The following is a 26492-nucleotide window of genomic DNA, read 5'->3' on the forward strand; positions in this document are numbered from 1 at the left end:
ACCTTACGTGATCCATACTGACTTCTCAAGTTATCCCTATTGGTCTATTCTCACAAGGACTTGACCTGAATGTCAGAAGAGTTCAAAGATACCAAATGGATGACTTTTTCCAATGTTCTGTAATTTGTGACTGTAAATTACTATGTTTATGTATTGTGGATAAAATAATTTTAATAAGAAAAATTGTAATAAATTTATCTTTTCAGTCTATATGGAGTGTCAAAACTTACCCCATGAACATTCAGCTTACCTCATAATCTGCAACTTAGAATACCATACATATTCCCATCTACAAGTAAGCTAATACTATACAGTATATTATATAATGAAATAAAGGTAATGGTATTAAGGTTCCGTGAAGCCTTGAAAAGCCTTGACTTCGGCTTCATTACCTGTTTAATATCTGGCTTTGGCTTCAAAGCTGGAGGCTTGGCTTCAAAGTCAGAGGCTTGGTTTCATCCCCATGCCTGCTCATGACTTATATTTAAAAAAAAGTGTAAAGCACAGTAAAGATTAATTAAAACAAAATGCACAGTGTATTATAAAATTTATATCACAAAACATTTACAAAATTTGTTACAAATGTATACTTTCTGTAGTTTATGTAATGGAATGGCTGATTTGAAGGTTATTGACATGCTGTCTTGTAAAGCTATATACCTGTAATAAAATGAGTATTATAAAATATGAGGAACATGAATCAGTGCATCCTTCAGAAAGTGCAGTACTGTATAACTACAGTATAACATGTAAAATTTTAATACCCTTAATAACTGGGTCACTTGGTAATTCATCCGCAGCTAAGACGTTTCCCTTTACTACTTCTCCTAATTCATCTCATTTCTGTAATTTCTTTCATGATAGACTTTAGTAAATTATAGGTCATTGCTTACATTTCTCTCTCCAATACTATTTGTCTGCCTTTTTTGAGGTTTCTGAACCAGTTGATCTAGCCCACACCGAAGCAGGAAGAAAAAATATACCGTAATAGGTAAATGGAAAACTTCCTTCTCCAATAGCTGACCTAAAAAATTTAGTAAATCTTTAAACAATAATGAACTCTGTACATATATGTGTATAACACACACCACCAATTTTCCAGGAACTGATGGTCCGGCACCTCGTTTAGTCCGGACAAAATTACAAGAGGGCACTTGAAATTCCCGCAACTGCCAGACTGTATCATTTATACTAATGTACGTATTTCATTAAATCATTTAATTTACATTTAATATGTTTAATTAATAATCCTGTTTCATTGATACTAATAAACTTGTATCATTTATACTAATGTACAGGATATTTCATTTAATATTTGTTTAATTTAAGTTTCTAACAGTCCATGGTGCTTTAGAGACACAGGAGGTGTATAGTGATTGGGTCAGAGGTGTGTTGTTGAATTATTATTACATGACCTTTAAGAAGTTTTAGGGTCACTAATGTAAAATTCCTTTCCACGTTTTACTGAAGCTACAGGTTCACATCTTAGTTGGCTGTTATTCTGACGTGGTGTGGCCAAGCTGGCCACCACCATTGTCATTGCTCTGGGAAGGGCCATCTCTTCTTGCCGAGAGGTCATTATCCCACAAATTATGGGAAATTGTGTAACTATTTTTTCACTGAAACTTGGTCTGCATTTTCATCTCATATAAATCTATGAAGCTCCTGATCAATGTGGTCTGCAATAACCCTGCAAGGAAATAAGGCATGAGACACCAACTGTTATATATATATATTTTATTATTCAAAAGACAACTTTATTGTACTGTACTACATCACTTAATATCAAAGGCGCTCCACTTCATCTCTGATACATTTTAGACAAGGAAATAATTTTTATTAAAATTATTTTTTCTTTGCACTGTACCTTCATTATCTTAAAATAAATGAAACATTTTTGTTGCTTCCCATAAATGTGGGATGGCAGACCTAAGGCAAGAAGGGATAACTTAGATCAGAGCAATACCATTGCTTGTGTTCAACTCAAACCTACCTGGCCATGTTGATGACACTGTGTCTCATGGCTTTGGGAATCCACAGCACTACCAAGTCATAGAGTGTCAAGATTTTCACAATACTGTATGAGAAAATATTTGTATTTCTACTTCACTAATTTATTTTTATTTATTTTTTTTTTTACGGGAATTAGCCCACCCGGGCACAGGTCAAACGACCCACAACGGGGCCTGGGGGGCAAAAAAAAAAGAACAAAGAAATTGAAAATAGAAAAGAAAAATGTTATACTGTATTAATCTACACCACGAAGATGCCGGAAAACCATCTTTTTAAAGTGAGACATTGTATAAGTATGGAAACACAGGAGGAGGCAGAGCATTCCACAGTGTGGCTGTGTGAGGAAAGAAGGACGTACTATAACGGGTTATTCTCGTGTGAAAAGAAATGTTTAACATATAAGAGGCAGTTCTAAGGTTTGTAATTCAAGCTGGATTATAATTTCAGTACATCATCTATTTTCCTAGACTTCTGCCATTTTTCTAGAGTCCATTTTCCAGTGCAAATCCTCGTTTTTATACGTCATTTTTGTTTTTGTTTTAATTAATTTTTTTTTATGAAGTCAGAGTGCAGTAAGACAACCTCATATTCATGAGTATGTGCAGAACCCCAGGCCCTGTTCCCAGAGTTAGCAGTCAATCAAATTATAGTACACTACTTCAAATCAACATACTACTATGCACCTCACTTGAATTTTGAACTTTCCACAATAAACAATAGCACTATTCTGAGATACTTCTGAAAGCATGACCTATTTAAGTAAAATTTTGCAGAGGTATATGCATTGTTGGCCTACTTTTGTAGTCTTGACTTAAAATACAGTAATGAAAAAAAAAAGGATGTGGTAGTATTTTTGTCTGCAAAGCTGTCAGTGTGGCCAAAGCAATGTTGGTGTAAGCAAAGCAAAGCAAAATCTCTACTGTATTAGTGATACTGTAATGGACACCTACAAGTTTTAATTACCATACATTTCCTTTACATGAAAACACAAGTGAAAATGCAACATCCCCCCCATCATCAAGTCTGAATAAAGAGTTATACACTCTACCTTCGTTAAATGGGATCGTTATAATTTGGATTTCAACTTAATTCGTACGTTTTTTTTTTAAATGAACTAAACTATTTGAATTCGGAATGAATCTCAAATAACCAAGTGGTTTAAAAAAGTCGATGATTATTATTATAGGAATATAATATGAAATAGATCAAGCTGAATGAATTATAGGAATAAAATGTGAATTATACAATACAGTACTGTATTAAGTGTATAAAATTATGTTTGGGCGCGTAGCAGTGGAGAGATGGCGGCGGGAGGGAGAGAGGACAACTCGCAATCTCCTGCTCGGTAGCCCGTGATCCCTTTATAACGGCAGCATATAATTTCACCCATAACTCCCATATTATTTAGGTTCATTTAGTGCAGAGTTAACAAAAAATTATCAAAAAATAATAATTAAAAAATAAATAAAAATCCCACACTCAACCCCAGATAAGCTGTTGTGCTGTAGTATATTCCTCTCATTTACAGAGCGGCAACAGCTGATCATTCATGCTCTCCCTAACAATGTTGCCAGCACTCGCCATCTCTCAACCACTGTTGTTGTCACTGCTCAAGAGGATTGGTGCTTACCACAGGATCTGTCTTGAGCGAGTAATATTGTAATGTATTTATCAGAACTTAACCATTATTATTGTAATGTATAATGTGTATCCATTAGCCTTGGTTTATTTACTGATCACTTGTCTTAAGTGCAAAGCAGTCAAATTGAGCCATCATGTATTAATTAATTTTAAAATAGGAATTAGAAACTAAAATGATATAAGACAATGGTTTAGTAGTGCTGTTAATGCGTGTGCTGTGTAAGTGCACTATAACATCGCCTCGCTTCATCGGCTCACCTCAGTGTTACATTTATTTATTACTGTATTATTTACTTTATTATTGTATGTACATTTAAAAATATTCATGTTTGCACAGTAATTATACAGTAGATTATTTTATGTGGCAGCCAAGGCATGGCCAGATACAAAACCAGAACAGAAAATTTAAGAATCAAACAAAAATATCTTTAATTGTCGAATGTCAAAATATTCTGAACTCGGTTAATTCGGTAATTTGAGTGACCCAGACCTTTTTTTTCTTAAATTAACGAGGGTACAGTGAATGCAGTATTTACCAAAGCCTAATTAATCCTCTCGTGCAATCATTGGGTAGCATTATCTGCATTGGTGACGTGAATAGCATCATTAAACTGTTAAAAATTTGCCAAAAAAAGTTTTAAGATAAATGCATGATCTTGAGGGAAGCTTCCAGAAAGTACCAAAGCGCAGGTGGAGCTCTGCTGTCCATTAATGTTCTCCTGTCAGCCGTGCTGGTAGGTCACATTTGTCTCATTATTTCCTCTCCCACCCTCCCCACAATTAGTCGCATCAAAGTTCCAAAATCACCATTGGAAATCTCACAAAATTCCACTTTACGCGTTTCTACGTTTACGCGGTACCCTGCCGAACACGGAATGCTCACTTTCCGCGGTGTGTGTACCCTTTTACGCGGAGAGCGGCGCGAGCAGGGTGCACACAAGGTCGCCCGGTCATCAAAACATCACCGAGTTCTTCACCCGCCACCCACCACAGCCGGCCCAAGTCAGTGATAGTGAGGATATGGACTTTGAGGGGTTTGACAAAGAGGCCCTGCAAGCCTCTGTGGTGGATAGTGATACAAGTGATACAGGTGAGGGCCAATAATCTGCCCTCTGTCTCGGAACCAACCCCCCATCCCCGTGTGCCCAGCCATCTTTTCTACTAATGTAAGTGTTAATAAACCTAATATTATTGATATTTCTCTTAATTATTAATTGTGTGTGCATACCATCATAAAGTTAAGAAGTTATTTTTACTACAACGTAGGTATTGTGTCTGAAAAAGTGGAGTTTGGGGGTCGGCCCGGTCTCTATTTCAATTAATCCCATATGTTATGTTGTTCACTTTACGCGGGCTGCCGTGGGTTCAATTGACTGCGTAAAGTGAGGGTTCACTGTGTATATATATATATATATATATATATATATATATATATATATATATATATATATATATATATATATATATATATATATATATATATATATATATATATATATATATATATATATATATATATATATACAGTATATATATTTTGTATTGATATATGATATTTCTGTATAGGTTTGTAAGAAAATATTTAAGATATGATGCCGAGAATGATTTTTGTTTTCTTTATTCGGACTTTTGTCATGATCACGGAAACTTAAAAGCTTATTACGTGTGAGAGAGGGTTAATATGCGACTACTTTTCTTTTTACACAAAATAAATGACAAGTTTTTGAGAATTATCCCACATATATATGTACAAAACAAGTAAGGAAGCAGGTAATTTCTTTTTATTCAACTATACCAAGGTTGCTAGGAAGGATTCAAACAAATGTCACAAGTAGATTAAAAATAGAACAATTTAAAATTTATTTTGAACACATCATATCACAGAATGCTACTCTAGATCTACACTAACACCACCCAACAGTTAGCTATGCCTGGTGAAGCTCACACCTTTGGTATGAAGCACTATTCCTCTTTATTTTTAGTGAATGTCGGAGGAACAGTATGCCACTGATGACAAAGGCTGAGAAGAGAAGCACCAATAACATGAATGTAGTGATGGTCAACAGTTGTTGAGGTGTCTCGGAGACAAAGCTGGAGGTGCGGTTCATCATAAAACCCTGTGGCCACACTACCTCAGTGTTGTTTAACTGAAAAAAAAAAAGCATTTAAGTATTAAAAGTAACAAGTTTAGTGTCAAAAAATATATAAATATAACATATACATGTGAAAACTAGAAATAATTCTCTGGCCAAAGGAGCAACTAAAATAAGCATAATGATTTAAGGTATGCCACAACTCCGCAAGTGACATGGGACACTCACACGTGGAGCAAAACAGACTCGCTCACTAACCCAAATACTGATTTTACAACTGGATGAACATGACTAAATAATACTTACTTCCATATTCATATCAAGAATATAATCTCATGATATTACTTATAAAATCTTAATTTATCAATACAGTCCTGTACTTTCCAGCCAAAAATTAAAAACACCATTTTAAGGAATACCGGTAAGTGTTTCCAACATTCCAGTTATGAAAGATTTCAGTCACGACAAGCTCATGGTGCATACAAACAAACTGCTAGTTGAAATGATCCTATTAACTGTGTGGAGAGGGAATGTCTATGAATCTTCTGTGCCAAAGGCTGATAAATTTCTCACATAAATATGACTTGGTAAAGCCTGGAAATTGGAGAAAGGCAGGAGTAGTGCAGTTTGTGATCAATGTTACCCATTACAGGTATCATGAAGCTGCAACAGAGGCACTCGAATCATACCTAAGGGGCAGATAAAAATTAACTGCAGGCCTCAATGTAAATCAGGATACTCGGGCTAATGTAAACCAGGATAATCATGCTCTGGGAAGATTGAATCATCCAAATAAACTCGTTCGTGACAGGAGTTGCAGCCTCTTCAGTTTTAAGTACCAGTAGCTGTGGTCAGTGGCTATAGAAGTTCATGGAAAGGGGGGACGGGAAAGTCTCCTGAATCTCAAGATAAGGCTATGTAAAAGGATACCCATTTTATTTTTCATTCACATTTTTAGCAAGCATATTTTATTTACAAAACAGTAAAATAAGCAGATATACACCATGTTTAATTTGCAGTTGCCTGTACAGTGTACAGGCAATAGTATTCATAGAACACAAAAGTTTCTTAGCAAAAAATATACAGTACATACATGTTAAAATAAAACACATTGTTCTCTTCTAGGATTGTTGCAAATTAAGTACTTAGCTATGAAGTTTATAGACAGACAGAGTACTAGCTTACTTGTGGGGGGGGAGAGAGAGAGAGAGAGAGAGAGAGAGAGAGTATATCAGCTTACTTGTGAAGTCCAAATTCAAGTAATCAGTTCTTACGACCAAATTCATTGATGACCTCATCACAATTCAGTTACATATCTTTGTGGACAAACAGTAAAGCTAATCCATTTAGACTGTGTTCTACCACAATGTAACAGAAACAACTTCAGATACTTTAGGCAGCTGAATGAGCATTCACTTGTAGCAGTTGTCACAGGAAGTATTGCAAGAAATATATCAAAGTTTGGATGTTTTGGTATGTGCCAAATTCTATGCAAACTTTTAGTGAGTCAACAATCGTTTTTGGTTTGTCTTTCTCTTCACATCTTTTCCAAGTGTTCTGCCATCTTGCAAATTCTGCTTGTACACTCGGGGTCTGATGATTTTCCAACTGAACATTCCCGTTGTCTCATGAGGGTTAGATGGCCTGAATGCTTGACATTTCGTATTTAATTTGGTAGGCCGAAATTAGCTATTTCATTGACAATATTGAATTACTTTGTTACAATATGAATATGTTATATTAAATGTTCCACACACCGTGGACTACAGTAACCATGGAAGTGGATGAGTTGCCATATAGGAATGCATTTTATGTTTAGCAAAATTAGTGGATATAGCAAAGGTATGATATTATTTTGCAACACTTCTGACACCTATCACACAGCACCACAAGCTTGAATTATCATCATCTTTCACCTGCAGTGCTGCAAGTGTCAATTTTCGGGCAAGTTTTTTGATTATGGTAGGTTATTTGGGCGGAAAATTTGGGTATTGAAGTGGGAAGCTAGGGGTTATTATGAAAGCTGAAGGAGGCAAAAGACCGGGAGGAATGAGCTTTAATAACTCGGAATGGTTAGAGCCCCATATATTCAAAGTTATCAAGAGTTTACTGTACCTGTCTTAACATGGACAATAATGATACATACTGTAATAAAATATGAAAACTTACTTAAGAGTCAAATTAACATCCTTGTACTGTACACTACTAACCTCATCAGTAAACTGAACATTAGTCCAAGTTGAGTTGTTGATGCCTAAACCAAGAGTGAAGAGGGTGTACACAAACATAGCATCAAAACAAAGATCCTCAACTATCTCCTTCTCCAGTCCTGAAAGTATCATATAAATCTGTCAAATTAACTTCAACAATAAATGTCTAAATATACTACATCTTACCAACAAATAGTTTAAGTTATTTTTGTCAGCTTTGGTGCTGTTCTGTAGTTTACTCAACAGTAAGCCATCCAAACATATCCAGAACCATTTACTGTAGATATACTGTATATATGTATTATACAGGCACTGTAATCTCTGTAGGGTAACAGGATTGAAAAGTTGTGTACAATAACCTCAATACTGTATCAATGGAAATGTTTATCAAAACTAGTTTAAAGAAGAGTACTGTACAGTTTGTGTGAATAGCACAAGAAATGCCGTTACAATGAGACATAAGGAAGGCAACAAGCAGGTGTCATGGAGTTGCAAGGTACAGTGTGTCAGACGTCAATTGCACCTTTCACGGACACTAAGATCTAAGAAAAAATAAATAAAAATAGACCTACAGTATTGGGCTTAAGTAACTGGCATTGCACTGTACTCTGTGACAGAAGATGTACTAGTGTGAAGCAAATGTAAAATTTCACTGTCATATTTTTTAACTATTTTGCCTTTGCATTTTCATATGGAGTGGAAGATACCAAGACTGAAGCTGATGTAGATAATGAGGGGGGGAAGAGAGAGGCTGTGGAATGTTAAAATTAATCACAGTACAGGATGTACTTGAATTTTATGGATTTAAATCAACAGGTAATCCAGAAAATCATATGAGGAAGAGACAGAAGGAAGGTTGAAAGCTTATAGATGAACTACTGGCAATAGAGGAACTGACTAATTGCTGGAATAATGTACCATAGGATAAAGGTTGGAGACAAAGAAATCTACACAGGGAAACACTGAAGATTCTAGTTAAACGAGGTTCTACTAGGTAAGCGAGCTTAAGCTAAATTTAAGATGGTTTCTTTTTTTCAGCATCTTTTAGTTCCCAATTAATTTAATTTTAAGCATTTGGAAATACAGGTATCCCCGTTGTAGAAATTTGCCCATACAGAATTTGTAAATTATGACCACTAAATTTGGGATACGGCTTGTAAATTCAACTTTACAGAAATGGGGTAAATTTTGAAAAATGCAAAAATTTATATATATATATATATATATATATATATATATATATATATATATATATATATATATATATATATATATATATATATATATATATATATATATATATATATATATATATATATATATATATATATATATATATATATATATATATATATATATATATATATATATAAAATCACTGTTCAGTGTATTACCCTTATTCAAGATGAGTGGAAAGAAGCCATCAAGTGCAAGTTATAGCAGTAGTGCTAAAAGATCCCATAAAAGAATTACGTTAAATATAAAACTTGATGTTTTATGGGGTTTGATGCAGAAGAAAAACTTAACCAGATTGCAAAAACATTAGGGCTTGCTACATCTCCCAATAGTTCCCAATGCACTACCTCACCTCATGCAGCACTCAACATTGTTTGTGGCAAGTTTAATTCAAGTGTTTTATATATTATCATAAAATAATCAGTGTATGTGTTTAAAAAAAATTATTTTCATTCAAAAGGGTGCTTGTATTACTTCTTTTTGCTGAAAAAGTATCTTTAGGAATGCATCTCCAATTATATAAAGGAAGTCAATGGTACAATGGGGTTCACGTGACAGAATTTCACATTATGTAGTCAACTTTTCAAGGACACATTTCTTCAGTAACCCAGGGGATTACTGCACTTGTACTGCAATTATATACAAAGAGTTGATACCCAATACATCTGTACAGTATTTACAGGTGTATTGGCTAAATTTACCAGAATTTTTGTCAGCCTATTGCGCCTGTCTAGGAAAGGCACTTCTGCACTAGCTTACTAGTTCCTCAACATAATTTTTCTGTAATTACTACCCACCTTAAGTACTGTACAAGTAGCCATGTGGTAATTGGTTGAATTTATGTAACCATATTTATACATACCTAGTGCCTCTGTATTAAAGATAAGTATTTCTGTGTATTGTTGTGTGCTTCTCTCTAAAACATTATGATATGGGTTGGACGAGAGAAGGGTGCTGTCCAGTGTGACTCTACTCAACATTGCACGATTCCTCCAACACTAACACTGGAGAAAAAGCCAACTGACTAGTAAGCTGATAAGCAGTGAAGAAGTAAAAAAAAAAAAAAAAAAAAAAAATTAACACTACCAGGCAGTGAAACCACATACCAGGGTATGCAGTATAAAGCACTTCTGACTCCAGAGAACAAACATCAAACACAGCTTTCTTGAACTCTTCTAGTGTGATGTTTGGTTGTACATGGAGTAGCAGCATCAGGTGGTAGAACAGACCAGAGAAGGCCTACAAGAAAATAATAGTACTGTAATAATACACAACAACCTCACACTCACCACTATCTGTTTATTTAATAACAGATGAAAAGTACCTTTCTACTATTAGTGACAATAAGAGTTTATCAATACTGTATTTCAGTCATTTCTAACTCTTGCATAAGTTGCCTCTAGCAATTCCCTTCAGGTTTGTTTCCCTGACTCGGAATACTACAGTACAGTATTGATAACAGATACACCAGAACCTCAACATAAGTGAACTTAACTTTTGCAAATTCAACCATCCACGAAGGAGCCTCAGAGGTTTATAACTGAAATAACAAAAAGGTAACGTGCCTATTTTAAAAATTGCAGGCGTCTCCCTTGATGTGACATCATGGCATCCTGCCATATCCCACGCTGCTGTATTCTATTGCTGCCATGTTATTGCTGTGCTTCAACAATGAAGGTCTTTAAGTGCAGAGCATGGTTAATAGTATTGTACAATGTACACTAGTCCAACAACAATAAAAAATGAGAAAGAACTTTGTGTTCTCCCACCAGTCTTGTCTTCAGTTGTCTCTGTTGTTGCCAGGCTGAAAAAATTCTTACTCCTCCTTTTCCTCCTGAGCAATTCTAATTTTAATTATAACTTTGTCATGGCTCCCAAAATGAAATTAACTCGTGGCAGTGCATCTGGTGCAAAGAGAGTGATGAAAGTGATGACTCACACAGAAAATTAAAGTGTTAGATAATATCACTTGCGGCATGAGTGAGTCATCTGTTGGCCATGTGTTTTGAGTGAATGAGTCAACCATTATGACTATGACCCATCAATGGTGCTAAGCATCATTGTGAAATGGAATATCAAGAATGCTTTGCAACCATACCAAGAAATCTATGAAGAACTAAAAAAGAAAGCCAGACAATTGCCAAGCACAATGCTTTTAATGTCGAGATCCAGCCGCCCCCCGACTCCCGTCTCTCTCCTCACCAATCAGCTTGGAGTCATCTGCATCACCCTTCCTACACTCACAGCATGCCTCTCTTCTTCACTCCATTGATACAGCTTCCTCACCTGCTAGCCCTTCATCAGACATTCTGGATGATCCCTGTCCAGAGGTCTTAAAGGAGGAGCAGTAATACCTTCGGTATCATTACTGAGGCCTCTCTACACCAGCTCATTATGAGGTAAGAAAAGTAAACTTCATATACAAAAGTAGCACTGCTAATTATTTTGCTTTCATAATGTTGATATTACATTTATGACTGGGATAAATTATATATTCTTCCCAGTATAAGTTTGTTAAAGGAAAACATAATATTCAGTATGTATACATGTTTCATTCACAGTGATGCATGTCAGGTGTGCGTTCATGTGTGTGTTGATGACACAGTGGTGATACGAGCAGTGTGGGGCAGGCCACATGCCGCAGACTACACGTCAGCGCTACTGCAATCCAGTTGACTTCCCTAATATCACACTTGCTTTCTCATTTAATTTCTTTTTCTTACCACTAAATACAACTGTATAAAGTAACTGTACATAAATGTGTAGCATTTAGAGTACTTAAGTAAAGTTTTTTGCTCTATTATGATATTTTTAGCCTTTGGTCTTTAATTTAAGGTATAATATATATCATATATAATATATATAAAATATATATCATGTTTTGTAAAAAAAAAATTCTAAAAATGTCTCTCTTTATAAATGTTCTTAAAAAAGCAGCAGCTGTCAATTATATTAAAATTTGCTGTTAAAAACATTCACCATTCATCTTACAGGTTTATCTTTTTTTTTATACTGCTCTCATCTGACATTCTCTAACCATGTTAATTTCACATAAAACAAACTTGTTGAACACGAGTTAAATCTTCCTATTATATGGTTGTATGTTTCATCATGAAGGACTTCCTCTGAGGAATCATTCCTTTGAGGAAGTCCTTCATGACGATACATCAAGAGTAAAGTTGTCGTCTCTCTCACCCTGTGTTTCCATTGCTACCATCCAACTACTTATCCAAATGAATATTACTTTTCCAAATAAAGCAAAGTTTCTTGACTTAAAATTGGATTAAGTATGGGATAAGTTAAGTGTGGTTAGGTTAAGTCAAGCTATGATACATTAGGTTAACTCGAGGGTTGAGGATTTAAGGAGTTCTATTAAAAAATACTTACAACAAGGGTACCATTGACAGTGGGGACAGACTGTGCATCCATGCAGTCACCATAAGTGAAGGTATTTTTGCATAATTGGACATCAAACAACTGACTCATCTTCTGTGCACATGTGGCAGCATTACTGGATCCTTGGACATAGAGGGGACTTGACTCATCATCACCTTCACCATCCTGGGTTGGGGTAACTTTTTCTGCACTAGTTTGTATGAGAGTAATGCCATGAGGTTCACTATTCCCCTTTGCACTGTCTCTCTGATAATTTTTGAATATCTTTTTCAATTTTTTGTGATCAACATTAGTAATTCCTAATAAAACAGGCTTTGAATCATCTGTAAGTGTACAAGGTCCATTAATATCTTGTGGCAAGATTTTATGGGTAACACCTTTTGCTAAGCATGGATCGATGGTCACTTCTGATGGGAGGGATCCCCCTTTGGTTTTATTTCCATTAATGAGGAGAAAATCATACCGATGTTGTGCTTGTCCAATCCCATAACAGAGAAATGACTGACTGTAGACCCTATAAAAAAAAAGAAAAATAGTCAATCGTATTAATAAAATGAATTTTTTTTGTTTTATATAATACTAGGCGATGTCTGAGGAAGGTATAAGCATGAATACAATGATTTATGTACAAACATTTAGTGAATATAAAGAGTGACAGACAATAAATATTATACGTACAGTAAACCCGTGATAACTTGGTACAGTATTTGGAATTTCATATAACTCGGCATGTACGAGTATATGGTCTCGGAATTTATTTAAAAAATTTCGGGAAATGCTGAGCTATAAAAAATTATCCGGGAAAATCTAGGCATATTTAGCCGCGTGGTTAACACTCGCCATGCTGCGCTCCACACTTGCTCAGTCTGGTGTTCGTTATTGTTGTGGTCGGGCGCACGCTGGATCACTCCACCCAGAACATAGACATGGAGGGTGCTGTAGCACCCCAATATTTCAAGTATAAGGTACTATACACTGCATCAGAGTATCTAGGACACCAGAATTAATATTTAGCACTAAATATGGTTTTTGCAGTACTGACCCAGTAACACCCAACAACCTCCCCCATTCATGTCAAGCCGCTGTATGCAGAACATCTCCACTATTATGGCAAATCCAATGTCGTAGACTTTATTTAATTTAAGGTGCAGTTCATTTTATTCGAATTCCAACTACAGTATCTGAATCTTCCAGGTATCCCAACTTGTCCCCTTTGATAAAAACTCTAATTTAGTCCAACAATCCGAAAGCAACTGAAGTCATTTATTCGTGTGTCTGACACCTGGAGCGCTATAACCGCTTTTTAAACAAAAATTGCTGTCTTAAACAATAAAATTGATACACAGCATATCATAATATACAATATCACAAATTTTATGTAAAAAAATAGTTCCTTCCACACTCAAACCATCATCTAAGTGACGCCACAGTTCAGCCTGGCAGTCAACCAGCTGACAGAAACGTGTATGCATCTGTGCATGTGCTGTGATGTCACATGGGAGGAAGAGAGCTGGGCGAGTCAGCCTTGCAGTACAGCTCACTGCCTTCACATATGTTCACCCCCCCCCCACACACACACACACTTATTTTCTTAATTGTTCTTAATTTTTAGTTTTATATTATATTTTCTTTATTTCTAAGGCATATTAGAGTTAATTTTTACTCTTTTGCTCTATAATAAAGAAAGCAGTTTTACTCGGGTGGACTATAATCTCTTTAGTGATCTAATTTATGTTTATTTACATACCGGGTACTCTGATTTATTATACGTAGACAAAACAATTATTTTTGTTACAATTTATTTTTTATTTTGTACAAGTGACCAATTACAGTAGTATGCATAAGTGCCGCACTGTTTGCTGTTATGTCGCGTTCCCCCATCACCTACCATTCCCTGCATCACCTACCATTCCCCTGCATCACCTACCATTCCCTGCATCACCTACCATTCCCACCACCATTTCTCACTTCCTGCATCACCTACCATTCCCCTGCATCACCGACCATTCCCCTGCATCACATTCCCTGCATCCTACCATTCCCCTGCATCACCTACCATTCCCTGCATCACCACTTCCATCACGATTCCCTGCATCACCTACCATCCTATCACCCCATTCATCACTACTTCTCACTCCATTCCTGCATCACCATTTCCTGCATCACCTACCATTCCCCTGCATCACCTACCATTCCCTGCATCCCGCATACCATTTCCTGCATCACCTACCATTCCCTGCATCACCTACCATTCTATTACATTCCCTGCATCACCTACCATTCTCCTGCATCACCGACCATTCCCTCTCACCATTACACATTCCCTTTCTGCATCACCGACCATTCCTGCATCACCACCATTTCCCTGCATCACCGACCATTTCCTGCATCACCTACCATTCCCCTGCATCACCTACATTCCCTGCATCACCTACCATTCCCCTGCCACCATTCCCTGCATCACCACCATTCCCTGCATCACCTACCATTCCCTGCTCACCTACATTCTGCATCACCTACCATTCTCCTGCATCACCACCATTCTCCTGCATCACCTACCACTCCCCTGTGTCACCAACCATTCCCCTGCGTCACCTACCATTCCCCTGCATCACCTACCATTTCCCTGCATCACCTACCATTCCCCTGCATCACTTACCATTCCCCTGCATCACCTACCATTCCCCTGCATCACCTACCATTCCCCTGCATCACCTACCATTTCCCTGCATCACCTACCATTCTCACCATCACCTACCATTCTCCTGCATCTACCATTCCCTGCATCACCTACCATTCCCTGCATCACCTACCATTCCCCTGCATCACCTACCATTCCCCTGCATCTACCATTCTCCTGCATCACCATTTTCACCATCACCCTACCATTCCCTGCATCACCTACCATTCCCCTGCATCACCTACCATTCCCTGCATCACCGACCATTCCCTGCATCACCCGACCATTTCCCTGCATCACCGACCATTTCCCTGCATCACCTACCATTCCCCTGCATCACCTACCATTCCCTACATCACCTACCATTCCCCTGCATCACCTACCATTCCCCTGCATCACCTACCATTACCCTGCATCACCTACCATTCCCCTGCATCACCTACCATTACCCTGCATCACCTACCATTCCCCTGCATCACCTACCATTCCCTTGCATCACCTATCGTTCCCCTGCATCACCTACCATTCCCCTGCATCACCTACCATCCCCATGCATCACCTACCATTCCCCTGCATCACCTACCATTCTCCTGCATCACCTACCATTCTCCTGCATCACCGACCATTCCCCTGCATCACCGACCATTCCCCTGCATCACCGACCATTCCCCTGCATCACCGACCATTTCCCTGCATCACCGACCATGCCTCTCACCTACTACAATGCTTCATTCTTCACCTGCATTGCTGTTAAGTGTTACTTTTTTTAAATTAGGAATTACAGGTGTGCGTACATGGGCCGATAATTTTTTATTGTTGTATTTTTGTAGGGGGGAGGTGGAGGAAGTGCCTCGATAAGTCGTAATTTGGGATAATTCAGCAAGGCCAGAGCCCCATACGTGCCGAGATATCGAGGTTTTACTGTACGCACCAACAGACATTAACTAAACACAATGACTAAGAAAGAAGCAATAAACAATGACAAAATTATATTAATTTGACATAAACACTAATGAATTACCTGGGTACATGACTGATAAACATAAAGGGCATTTGTTTAATACACTCTGACAGACATGAGTTGAATATAAACTGACAGGCAGAGTTAAATACCAAGATTAACAGACATTAACTGAATACAACTACCAACAAAATTTATGAACCAGATGTCTAAGCCCACAATACACTGAGAATCAATATTAAATAATAAAGTTGATGCTGAGAATAAATTTAGTATGTGAAATGAGGATACCTGTATGAGAGAATCTGTGGGTATTTCTCCTTGTTGTCTTAGCTTCTATCAGTAGCCTTCAACACATATCTTGCATCACTCTCCCCTCTTATCTAACCCTTTCTTAAAGAGATTTCTGTATTCCTTGGCTCCATCCTAAACAACAAATTATAGTGGGAAAAGAGTAAAGATAGTGTATAAACAGGGAGAATATTATGGGCTAAAAAAAGTGAACTGATAACTAATTACTGGTATTACACACAATGGGTGTCACAAGTGTTTCTTATCCCTTGAAGATTTTGTGTGTCATTCATAGAGGTTGAGAGAAGCCATACATACTAAAAGAATAGATGCACTGTGGTGTATTCCCTATTAAGGAGATAGTGTATGATGGGTAGCTGCTGTGAATTAGTGCTTACAATGTAACCCCATCCCCAAACTTGGTGTAACAACTCATATGGGCTGTTTGGAATGGCATAGAAGGCAAAGAGTGTAAACTGTGGAGTGGTGGAATGGGTGAGGAGCAGTTAACTAAGATGATATGGAAATGTGAGAAGGATACAGGACAGGATAATAAAGGGAATGTAGCAAATGTGTTGGATAGAAGGAAATGATCTACATTGTTGAAAGAAAAGGTAGAATAAAAAATTAGGGAGGAAGCAGAGTGGAGAATAAGGCCAAAGGAGAAAAGCAGTAATAATGCAAGCTGGAGATTCTTTTGTCATGGCCACCCCCACATAAGGCATCTTCCTGGAGGAATGAGGATTCACAAAAATGGTTCTCAAACTGTCTAAAATGTGAAGTTGCCACCCAAGGGGTCACGCTATGGGTTGACTCCTAAACGTTCACTGCAGGTTACATTCCCCTTCAATCATCCACAAAAAGTAATAACATACAGAGGACATACACTTACTTATGAGTTTGATTAAAAAGTGTGATATTTGTGGTTGTGAGATTATCGGATTGCGATTGCTCACTTGTCACCTGCATGGAGGCCCCTCCAACATCCAAGACAGCAGCCGTTGCTTTCTGCCACTGCATAGAAAGAATAAAATTCATTAGAAGCTACAAAATCACAGCTTCTAATGCACATACAATATTCTAACAAATCTTACACAAGAATAATATGATCCATTACCTTTTCAAAAATCTTAATACAACTCTAAAAAAAAGAAAATCGTGATTAGATTATATAAGATAATACTGTATGTAATGAGCCCCTCACTTCCATACATGATTAAGTTTAAAGAGCCAAACTACAAATCACTGACGATTATTTTCAATAATTATTTGTTGTTGGGTTGCTTTATGTTTGCAAGTTAATATCAAAATATTTATGCAAATTTTTTTTTTATAGGGATACTGGTACAATGTACCAGTGGTACATGTTCTACAATGAGAGAATGATGCTACATTGTGTGAAGCAATATGAGTAAACCAGATACAGTAGATATCTTGGAACTTACTTAGGAAGGGGGGAATACTGTAAGTGAACACATTAGTTACAGCAGTGACAGTGACTTAATAACAGCAAAATAAGGGGAAGCCTTCACTCTCGCTTGGCTCTAGCCACTCTGCAGTGTGGTAAGAAAAAAAAAATTGTTGAGGACACAAATAAAGAAAGTGGATATGGCGAGTATACAGCGGGAACAGTTTTGTGAGGACACCTGAAGTGGATCAAGGAACTCAAGGAGCCAAGTCTCTGATCTTTAGCTCCTTGTGTATGGTGTTGCCTCTGAGCTGAATAAAATTGTCTGCATTAGCCAAATAAATTATTATAAGTGGCATCCATGTCGCTAAAGAGTTAATGAAGGTCTCCCCTGTGGCCTATTTCTCTAAAACTTTACCTTACATCCAGGCACATCTTGTTAACAAAAGTTCCCGAATGAAGGAAAAAATCTGTCAATTACAGTACCTTTAACCCCTAGGCTTCAGGTCATGTCATATGATGTGCATCTGTAGAGCTTCGGGTCACATCCCATGAGATTTTGATCTTTCATAGGCCTACATGAATAAAAAGGGAAGGCCTAGCTAGATTATGTTGCCAAGTAGGTATTTATCTTTCACTCACTCACACATGAGAGCCTCCCAGACTCTTCTCAGCTTTTGTGATGTATGAATCTCGCCCTTGGACTTGACTCATTTCACCATGTGATTGTACCCCCTAACCCCCAAGCACAAGTCTAGTATTGCCAAGGATTGTTAATAGTGTAAATAGTAATAACAGTAAAACAAGTGTCCTGCACCTCATACTGCCTACAAATTAGTGTTGTTTACCTCGTTACTCCTGCATCACACACACACGTCACTTCACAAACATACTCAACTCTTCCTAGCCCATGTTGCCAACCTGTGCTAAAGACATTTATTTATTTCTTGTTTATATCATGCATGGCCCGCTTGTAAGACTAGAATTGCTTTTTATTTGTTTTTTAAATGCTCCCGAATATACCCGTGTAGGGGTAGGGGCAGATGCTGACCACAGCCCGAAGCCAAGGGGTTAATACTCTCCTACTTTTGGGAGGGGTAAATCAAAATACAATGCTGAGAAGCTATAGGGTAGTGCAAGGCAAGTGGAAGAGGCTAGAACAAGAATAAATACTGTATGGCAAAAGCACTATATCTACCCTTATACAGGGAGACATAAAAAAATACACCAGACTGAAAATATCAGCAAGAAGCAAAACCAAAGAATATAGAAAAACAAGATGGAAGGTAAAGAATGCTATCAGAAGTACAGTTTATGACAAAAATGTTTTACCTTTGTTCTACAACTGAAAATTCAGTCATAATCTTTGAGACCTGAACACCCACTATGACCAAATATCAAAGCACTACACTAAAACATATTACACCATATACCTGTTTTAAGTGATTCATCAAATAATTGACGATGATCCAGCCACTTATGCCTTCCTCTGAACCAGACAAAATGTTAACATTGTCATGGACAACTTGGAAGGTCGTGTTTGTGCCAAGAAACTCTCGTATCGTTGCCAGTACTGCCTGTGCTCCCTCTGGATCAAATTTTCTGGATGATAAATAAGTGATCATAATGAAAGTATTGGATATTGAGGAAACTTAATACAAACACTTAGAATTTAAATCTAATATTGATACCTAACTTTTCCAGAAGAAGTGAAGGAAGTCGGGTGCAGTGATGACCTCCCTAACTTCTTGTGTATCAATGGCTTATTACACAATATGCTGTATCCATATTGTCTCTAGCGGGCCATCAGGACTAGAGGACCCACTTTCGCTTTCAAAACCTATATCTAAATTTAGATATCTATGACTTAATTCAAATACTGTACTGTACTGTGCAGACACTTTATAACTAAATCTTGGTGATTGTACATTTCCAAATCTTTATGTAATTATGTAATACAGGTCACAAACTGTAGTAGGCAGCTACCAAACAGGGAGGTACTACCATCTGGAAAGACATTGGAAGCATAATCTATTGTCTAATAGTAGACCCTGCTGCCATATGGCATCAAGAAAATTGTGACCAAGTCCCAGGTTGCTGATCTGACTTTCTGCCTCATTTACACACAATTGCAGGGTCTCAAGAGTTTCTCTTACTTTGACAACACAACATACATACGTATATTGTTTCTCCCTTTATTATTACTATTATTATTATTAATATTAGTGTTATTATTACTGTATTATTATTATTTTATTATTCTATTTTTAATTTTGTATTTTGTATTATAAATTCTACCTTTGGTTTGTCTAATAATTATCCCGACAGTGATACAGCCGAAAACAGATCCACCAATCACAATCACCTTTACCAAGTATTGCCAGGTAAAATTGTGAGCACGAGACCCAGGGTGGGGTCAGTGCATTTTTGGCTGACTGTACAATTCTCTCTCGAGTGGTGCAGCCAAGTGAGTAACAAGCCAGACCCCGGGTGTCTTGCGGGAGAGCACCAAGAGTGTTAAGTAGCTCCTCCAGCTCATCTGAGACTAACCTAAGTATCCTCATTCCAGCAGTGGCTCCAACATACAGCAGGGCATCAGGGCGATGGAAGCTGGGTACAAAGGCCTCGGTCTCAGCCAAGCAGGGTCCAAAATACCGCCTCAGATCATCAGCATGGGTGGCAAAACTATTTACACCACCTGAAAATTTAATCCTGTCTAGTTTTGACTTTACTTGGGTCTTCTGAATTATTACTAATAAAAATAAAAATGGAATATACAGTAATAGTTTTTTTCTGCTCTGATGCAGTGACTAGAATCAAAAGCAATATACAGTACTACTGTACTCTCTCTCGCTCATTTGCTGTCCCAAAATTTACATTTTATACAACCCCATATCATACATCAGCAGCTTGTCCATCCCCATAAACCACTTGAAACCTTGTTCCTCAGTCACACACACAGTGTAGTGCTTCCTTGATGTTCATCCCTGTCCTATGTTGTACAGTAACTCCTTCATCCCATCCTTTTATCTCCTTGAACTCTTGCTTTCTACCAACAAACCACTTTTGAATTACATGTACTGTACAGTACATACACTTTCTTTCTAATTTTTATTTCGGATTCTCTCAATATTTGTGTCACCTTACCAAATTCTGATTGGCTTTTTTAGTCTGATACCCATATTTAAACAAAACATCAGTTGTCATATCCTTTATGTCATTTCCCTTAATTTATGGGATGGCAAACCTTAGGCGAGAAGGGCTAGTTTAGCTCGGAACCTGAGTATAGTTGATGGCCAGTTCCACCTGGCCAAAGGATTTAACCCATATCTCTTGAGCTGGGAGTCCTAAGTACTGCCCAGTGAGTCATCAAGTCCTAAAGACAGAAAACAACACAAAAAATACCTGAAATAAAACAGCGATGAAGAAGCTTGACGTCGGCAGTTCCAAGAGGCATTTCACCATTCCATGTGAAGACAAACACCTCACTGTGAGATGATCCAGCATCCACCACCACACCAAACTGGACATGAAAGATAATTTCTATATAAAGAGAACAGACACATTTCAAAGTTAAATAAAATTAATCATTTTTGTTATGGAATGTAGATATACTGTAGCCTGTGTTTATGATAGCGTGTCTACCTACTCATCTATCAATCTATTGTGAGTTCACATAATTTCAATACATCTAAATATTTACTGGTACAAGTGCTTAAAATAATTTTTGGGAAGTGCAATAAACCCTAGATAACTTGGTAATTGATAACTCGGCATGGATATGGTCTCGGAATGTATTAGTATAATTCGGGAAATGCCGATATATAAAATTATCTGGGAAAATCTCAGCATATCTGGCCACCCGCATCACCTACCATGCCTCTGTGTCACCCACCATGCCTCTGTCACCCACCATACCTCTGTGTCACCCACCATGCCTCTGTCACCCACCATACCTCTGTGTCACCCACCATGCCTCTGTCACCCACCATACCTCTGTGTCACCCACCATACCTCTGTGTCACCCACCATACATCTGTGTCACCTACTATGGTGCTTCATTCTTTGCCTGCAGTGCTGGTAAGTGTTACCTTTTTACATTTAGAAATTACATATACCCTGTACACATAATATGGGTCAATGATTTTTTATTGTAGTAATTTTGTAGGAGGGGGAAGTGCCTCGATAAGTCAGAATTTGGGATAACTCGACAAGACCAGAGTCCCATATGTGCCGAGTTATCAAGGGTTTACTGTAAGCATATTGCATCTTTCTGTTATCATCAACTGTTTTTGTCACTGGTATTCATGTACAGTACAGGTAAAATATACAATTCACATACAGTACTGTAGTTATTAATGATGAATACCTATGTAACCTGGCTTTCAATACACAAACACAAGTTTATAAATGAACAGGACATCTTGATCAGCCCAGTGTTTCTCCAGTCTCTTCTCAAAGGCCTGGCTATTGCGAGATCACCTAACAAAATACTGATCCTAATGACAATATAAAAGTCATGTATCAGTTGATCTCTTCATGTCAAATCCCCTTAGTAATGTAAAGGTGTCTATAAAACAAATGAAAAACACAACTTAAAAAAATTAAAAAATGCCCAGGATGCACTTAAAATAAATAACTGTACAGTACAGGTATTGTACTTGTCAATTTTGATGTGAAGAAAAAACTTGGTCATGTACAGTACAATCATTCTTATATGTATTATTTGATCAGTTTCATGTGATTTGCCCCATATTTTAACTCATAAATTTTGAATCTAATATGCTTCACATTCTGTCAATCCTTTCGTAATCTCATTATATTAGTACAGTACACTGTATTCTGCTTTACAAGTGAGCATATGATTAAGAAAAGACTAAATAAAAAAATGCCATTTAACCTTTTTAGTTGGTTCTAATATTACAATAACTACCATGCTTTTTTTATTACAGTAAAAATTCTCATATTTCCAGACCCCCATGTTAACCTCATTTGATGTGGTGTGTAAAGCTCATAAATTTCTCGGTTTTAACTCTTAAACGATGAAATTTTCTAAACAGCCTTGCAGGGGAAAATTAAGGTTTTAAAAATGGGCAAAATTAAAAAATTTTCTTAGGAAAAGAAAAGGTTTTGCTCAGTGAATACAGTGATATAATATTCCATTAACAACCTGTGGTGTACTGGACAGCATGTCCGCCTTGCAAGCGAGCGGACCCGGGTTCGATCCCCGGGCAGAGTGAAACTATGGGCAAGTTTCTTTACGCCATTTACATCTGTCTACCCAGCAGTAATTGGGGACCTGAATGTTAATCAATCTGTGGATCGTGTTCCAGGGTAATGGTTAGCCAGTGCAGTTGATGAGCTGTCTGGTCTTCTTGACACTGGGTTACACAGCTTGTTAATTCAGGGTGTGGTTGTTGTGTTGGTGACAGCTTATACACCTTAAACAAATTCACGCCCAGGTGGCCCCAGGGCCGGTCATCCTCGTGTAACGAGGATGACCATTATTATTTATCATAATATTCCACATACGTACAGTACTATGCCTACGAGAGCCACAAACAATGAGAGAGAAGATTCTGTGTTATGTAACCAGGTGGGAGGTAGAAGGGCCAGCTTAAGACCTGTTTTTATTATTGATTCATTATTATATTCCCATATGATCTGCCAGTCACTTATGGTTTACAATTCATCACAAATATCATATCTTCAATAATCTAACCTTCTCACTCCCTCTCTCCTTTCTGTAACAGTTCAGAGGAATGAAACTTCTAAACAACACAGAAACCACTTACTGTATTATGATAAGTAAAATAAAAAAAAAAGGTATCAAGATGAAAATTATATAAATTCTTATTACAGTATGGTATTTTTACTCAATAATATAATAGTGTAGACCGATGCTTGAAAGGGCTGGGCTTACAAGGAATGTGGATTTGAATCATGAAAACACAGTCAGTACCTATCCATGCACTTCCCAAACACAAGTGCTCTCAGTTAAGTCATATTTCTTTCAGTAATCAAGAAGAACAGGTTTATGGGCCTGGGGCATCAACATGGTATGGTAAAAAACAAACAAAATTCATTCACAGTGATGTTGTACCATCGGTTTTCTCGATGATTTGGCAGTCCTCATGCAGCAAGGAGTCTTTCCACATGACTAGTCACTGGAATTGCTAGAAGCTTCCTCCAAGACGACAAAATATGCAACTGGTAGAAGGAGGGACGTGAGGAGGGGCCAAAGTGAGAAAGGAAAAGTTGCCTCGAGTCACAATAAATCACTCAAACGGGAATCAGGCACCAAACTAAAAAATTATGGCACAATAAAATCTTGATTATATAGATGAACAAAATGAGGGACAAAAGGTACTCATCAGCCATTTATAACCCCGCCGTTTAAGGTTTAAATAGGAAAAGTCGGTGATAAAAGTTTATGTACAGTATTGTAAACAAGGAAATATTATTATGTAATTTCAACACTTAACACCTTCACCTTTTGCCTACATAGTCAAGTGGAGTGTGAAGCTAGGAGAAATATTTTCATCCTTATTATTCCTAAATCATTAATATCCTCTTTTTTCATAAATATTCTACCATTTCCACCAAACAATACTGTACCTGCAACTGAAGTAAGATCATACTGCATCTAGAACTGTCGAGGGTAAGAATTACAGTATTCATCATGATTGATAAAGTTGGGTGTTGTTAGTTATAATAATTCATCCATTCCTAATATATATACTGTACTGTACAAGGTACTGTACTGATTTACTGGATATTTGAATTCAGCAGCCCAGTTTTGGACCACACTTGGTCTCAAAGTAAAGTTTTACTATATATTTTCCACCGTCATGTCAGGTGAGGCACTCAAGTCAGTCATCCAGCCACCAATGATCCCTTAGGGCAGATAATGTATCAATAACTCTCCCTAATTATGAGAGATGCAAGTAAACACAATTTCTACCAACCCAAAAAGTTGCATGATTTCTATGTAATGTAAATTATGTGTTGAATTTAAGCCACCACACCACTTGCCCTATGCAGGAGCTCACACAGTTGAGTCACCAGATTCAACAGGCTTAACAAGGTTGCCGTTGTAAATAGGCAACTCCCCCCCCTCCCACACTACAGCTGCCCAAAAGGTTGCAACCCTTAAAAATAAAGACAGAAACAGAAATTTATTAAATACAATTGAGATCTTACGACCGACTCGACTTACGTCCACCCGCACTTACGACCTGCCTCAGTCGTACCAAAATGTGGTCAAATTATGTATTTTTGAGTCCCAAAGTCAGTACACAGATAAAATTTTCATCTGTAATTCACTTTAAAATGGCTGGCAAGCTTAAAAGTGAGTGTTTTGTAGTGCTGAGAAGAAAAAGGGACCCCATTTTTCGATTTTCTATGTGTTATTTAAGCATTTCCGACTTACGACCATTTCGACTTACGACCTGGATGTCGGTCCCTAACTGTATCCTCCATATGAGGTTTAGTTAAAATCCAGTGCTATTTATTCGAGTTCTTGTGTTTGGAATTTTTGGATGTACATACAGTACTAATTAAAAAGCAAGCATTCCTACATTTCGTGTTGGGGTGGTGGAGGATAAATAAAGGGTGGTGGGGGATAAATAACTACACCAAACACTATTAAATACCCACACAACAGCAACTATTTACAGCACCACTTACCTTCTTTGGTCCATTAAGAGGCTCCAAAAACAACCAAAAAGCAAACATCAGTCCTGTGATGCCAATGATGAAAGATGCTAAAGTCACCATCCACCAACTCCCAAATGCAAACATATGCTCCTCATCATCTGTAAAGATAAACAACACTGTTAGCTCAAACTGTGAAGAACAAATATAGCTACAAATTATTATAAGTTGTATACAGGGGGTCCCCGGGTTACGGACGGGTTCTGTTCCTGAGGATGTTCTTAAGTCGGATTTGTAAGCAGGTCGAAACACATGCTATGTGCATACCATAGTTACAGAACAATTTTTAATTCCCGCTACCTGTATATTATAGCCTTTGTCCTTATATACATCTAAAATCACTTATTTTAAGAGAAATAAGAAATAGAATGACAAAATACAGTACGTAAATGAAAGTAAAAAAGCAGTCATCAGGTAAATGAAATACTGTACTATCAGGAAAAGAAGCTCTACCTAAGTGTTATCAACACACCTCACATACTTCTCTGTGAGATGGGTCAGAGTAATCATAAATTTCAAAGCAAGTGACAAAAATGCCTGAAAACATCTACAAACATTCAAAATACCCTGCACTTGTTCATCTCCTCAACAAACATGTACAGAACTCTAAGTGAATCTTTAGTATCCACAATGATTCACAACATTTCATAGCACCTCAATATGTAAATTGTTCTGTATTACCAGTAAGTTGACTTTTCTCACACATTTAATATTTCCTTAAGTTTGGAACAACAGTCAAATGTTTGTACAGTAGCAAGGTTTTCTCAAGTGTTGTGGCAGGTGATTCAAAGATAATCTGAGAGGCTGAAGACCAAGAGAACAATATTGTAGTAAATCATAAAACAAA

General features: G+C 37.3%; 1 protein-coding gene across 4 annotated transcripts in view; it reads right to left on the bottom strand.

Moving 5' to 3' along the window:
- Positions 1–530: 530 nt before the first annotated feature.
- LOC121862735 (ectonucleoside triphosphate diphosphohydrolase 2-like) overlaps positions 531–26492 on the bottom strand; it is a 32095-nt gene continuing 6133 nt past the window's right edge. For all 4 annotated transcript variants that reach the window (XM_042361054.1, XM_042361056.1, XM_042361053.1 and 1 more), the window contains 10 exons: positions 25619–25746; positions 21335–21452; positions 20480–20627; positions 19363–19531; positions 17414–17535; positions 12581–13103; positions 10300–10432; positions 7958–8076; positions 5602–5801; positions 531–1690 (listed from right to left, as the gene is read on the bottom strand). In XM_042361054.1, the coding sequence (XP_042216988.1) occupies positions 1645–1690; positions 5602–5801; positions 7958–8076; positions 10300–10432; positions 12581–13103; positions 17414–17535; positions 19363–19531; positions 20480–20627; positions 21335–21452; positions 25619–25746 (1706 nt within the window). In that variant the 3' untranslated portion in view covers positions 531–1644. The remainder of the gene's footprint in view (positions 1691–5601; positions 5802–7957; positions 8077–10299; positions 10433–12580; positions 13104–17413; positions 17536–19362; positions 19532–20479; positions 20628–21334; positions 21453–25618; positions 25747–26492) is intronic.

This window comes from Homarus americanus, unplaced genomic scaffold (genome assembly GCF_018991925.1).
Source record: "Homarus americanus isolate GMGI-L3 unplaced genomic scaffold, GMGI_Hamer_2.0 scaffold43778, whole genome shotgun sequence".
NCBI classification, from domain to species: domain Eukaryota; kingdom Metazoa; phylum Arthropoda; class Malacostraca; order Decapoda; family Nephropidae; genus Homarus; species Homarus americanus.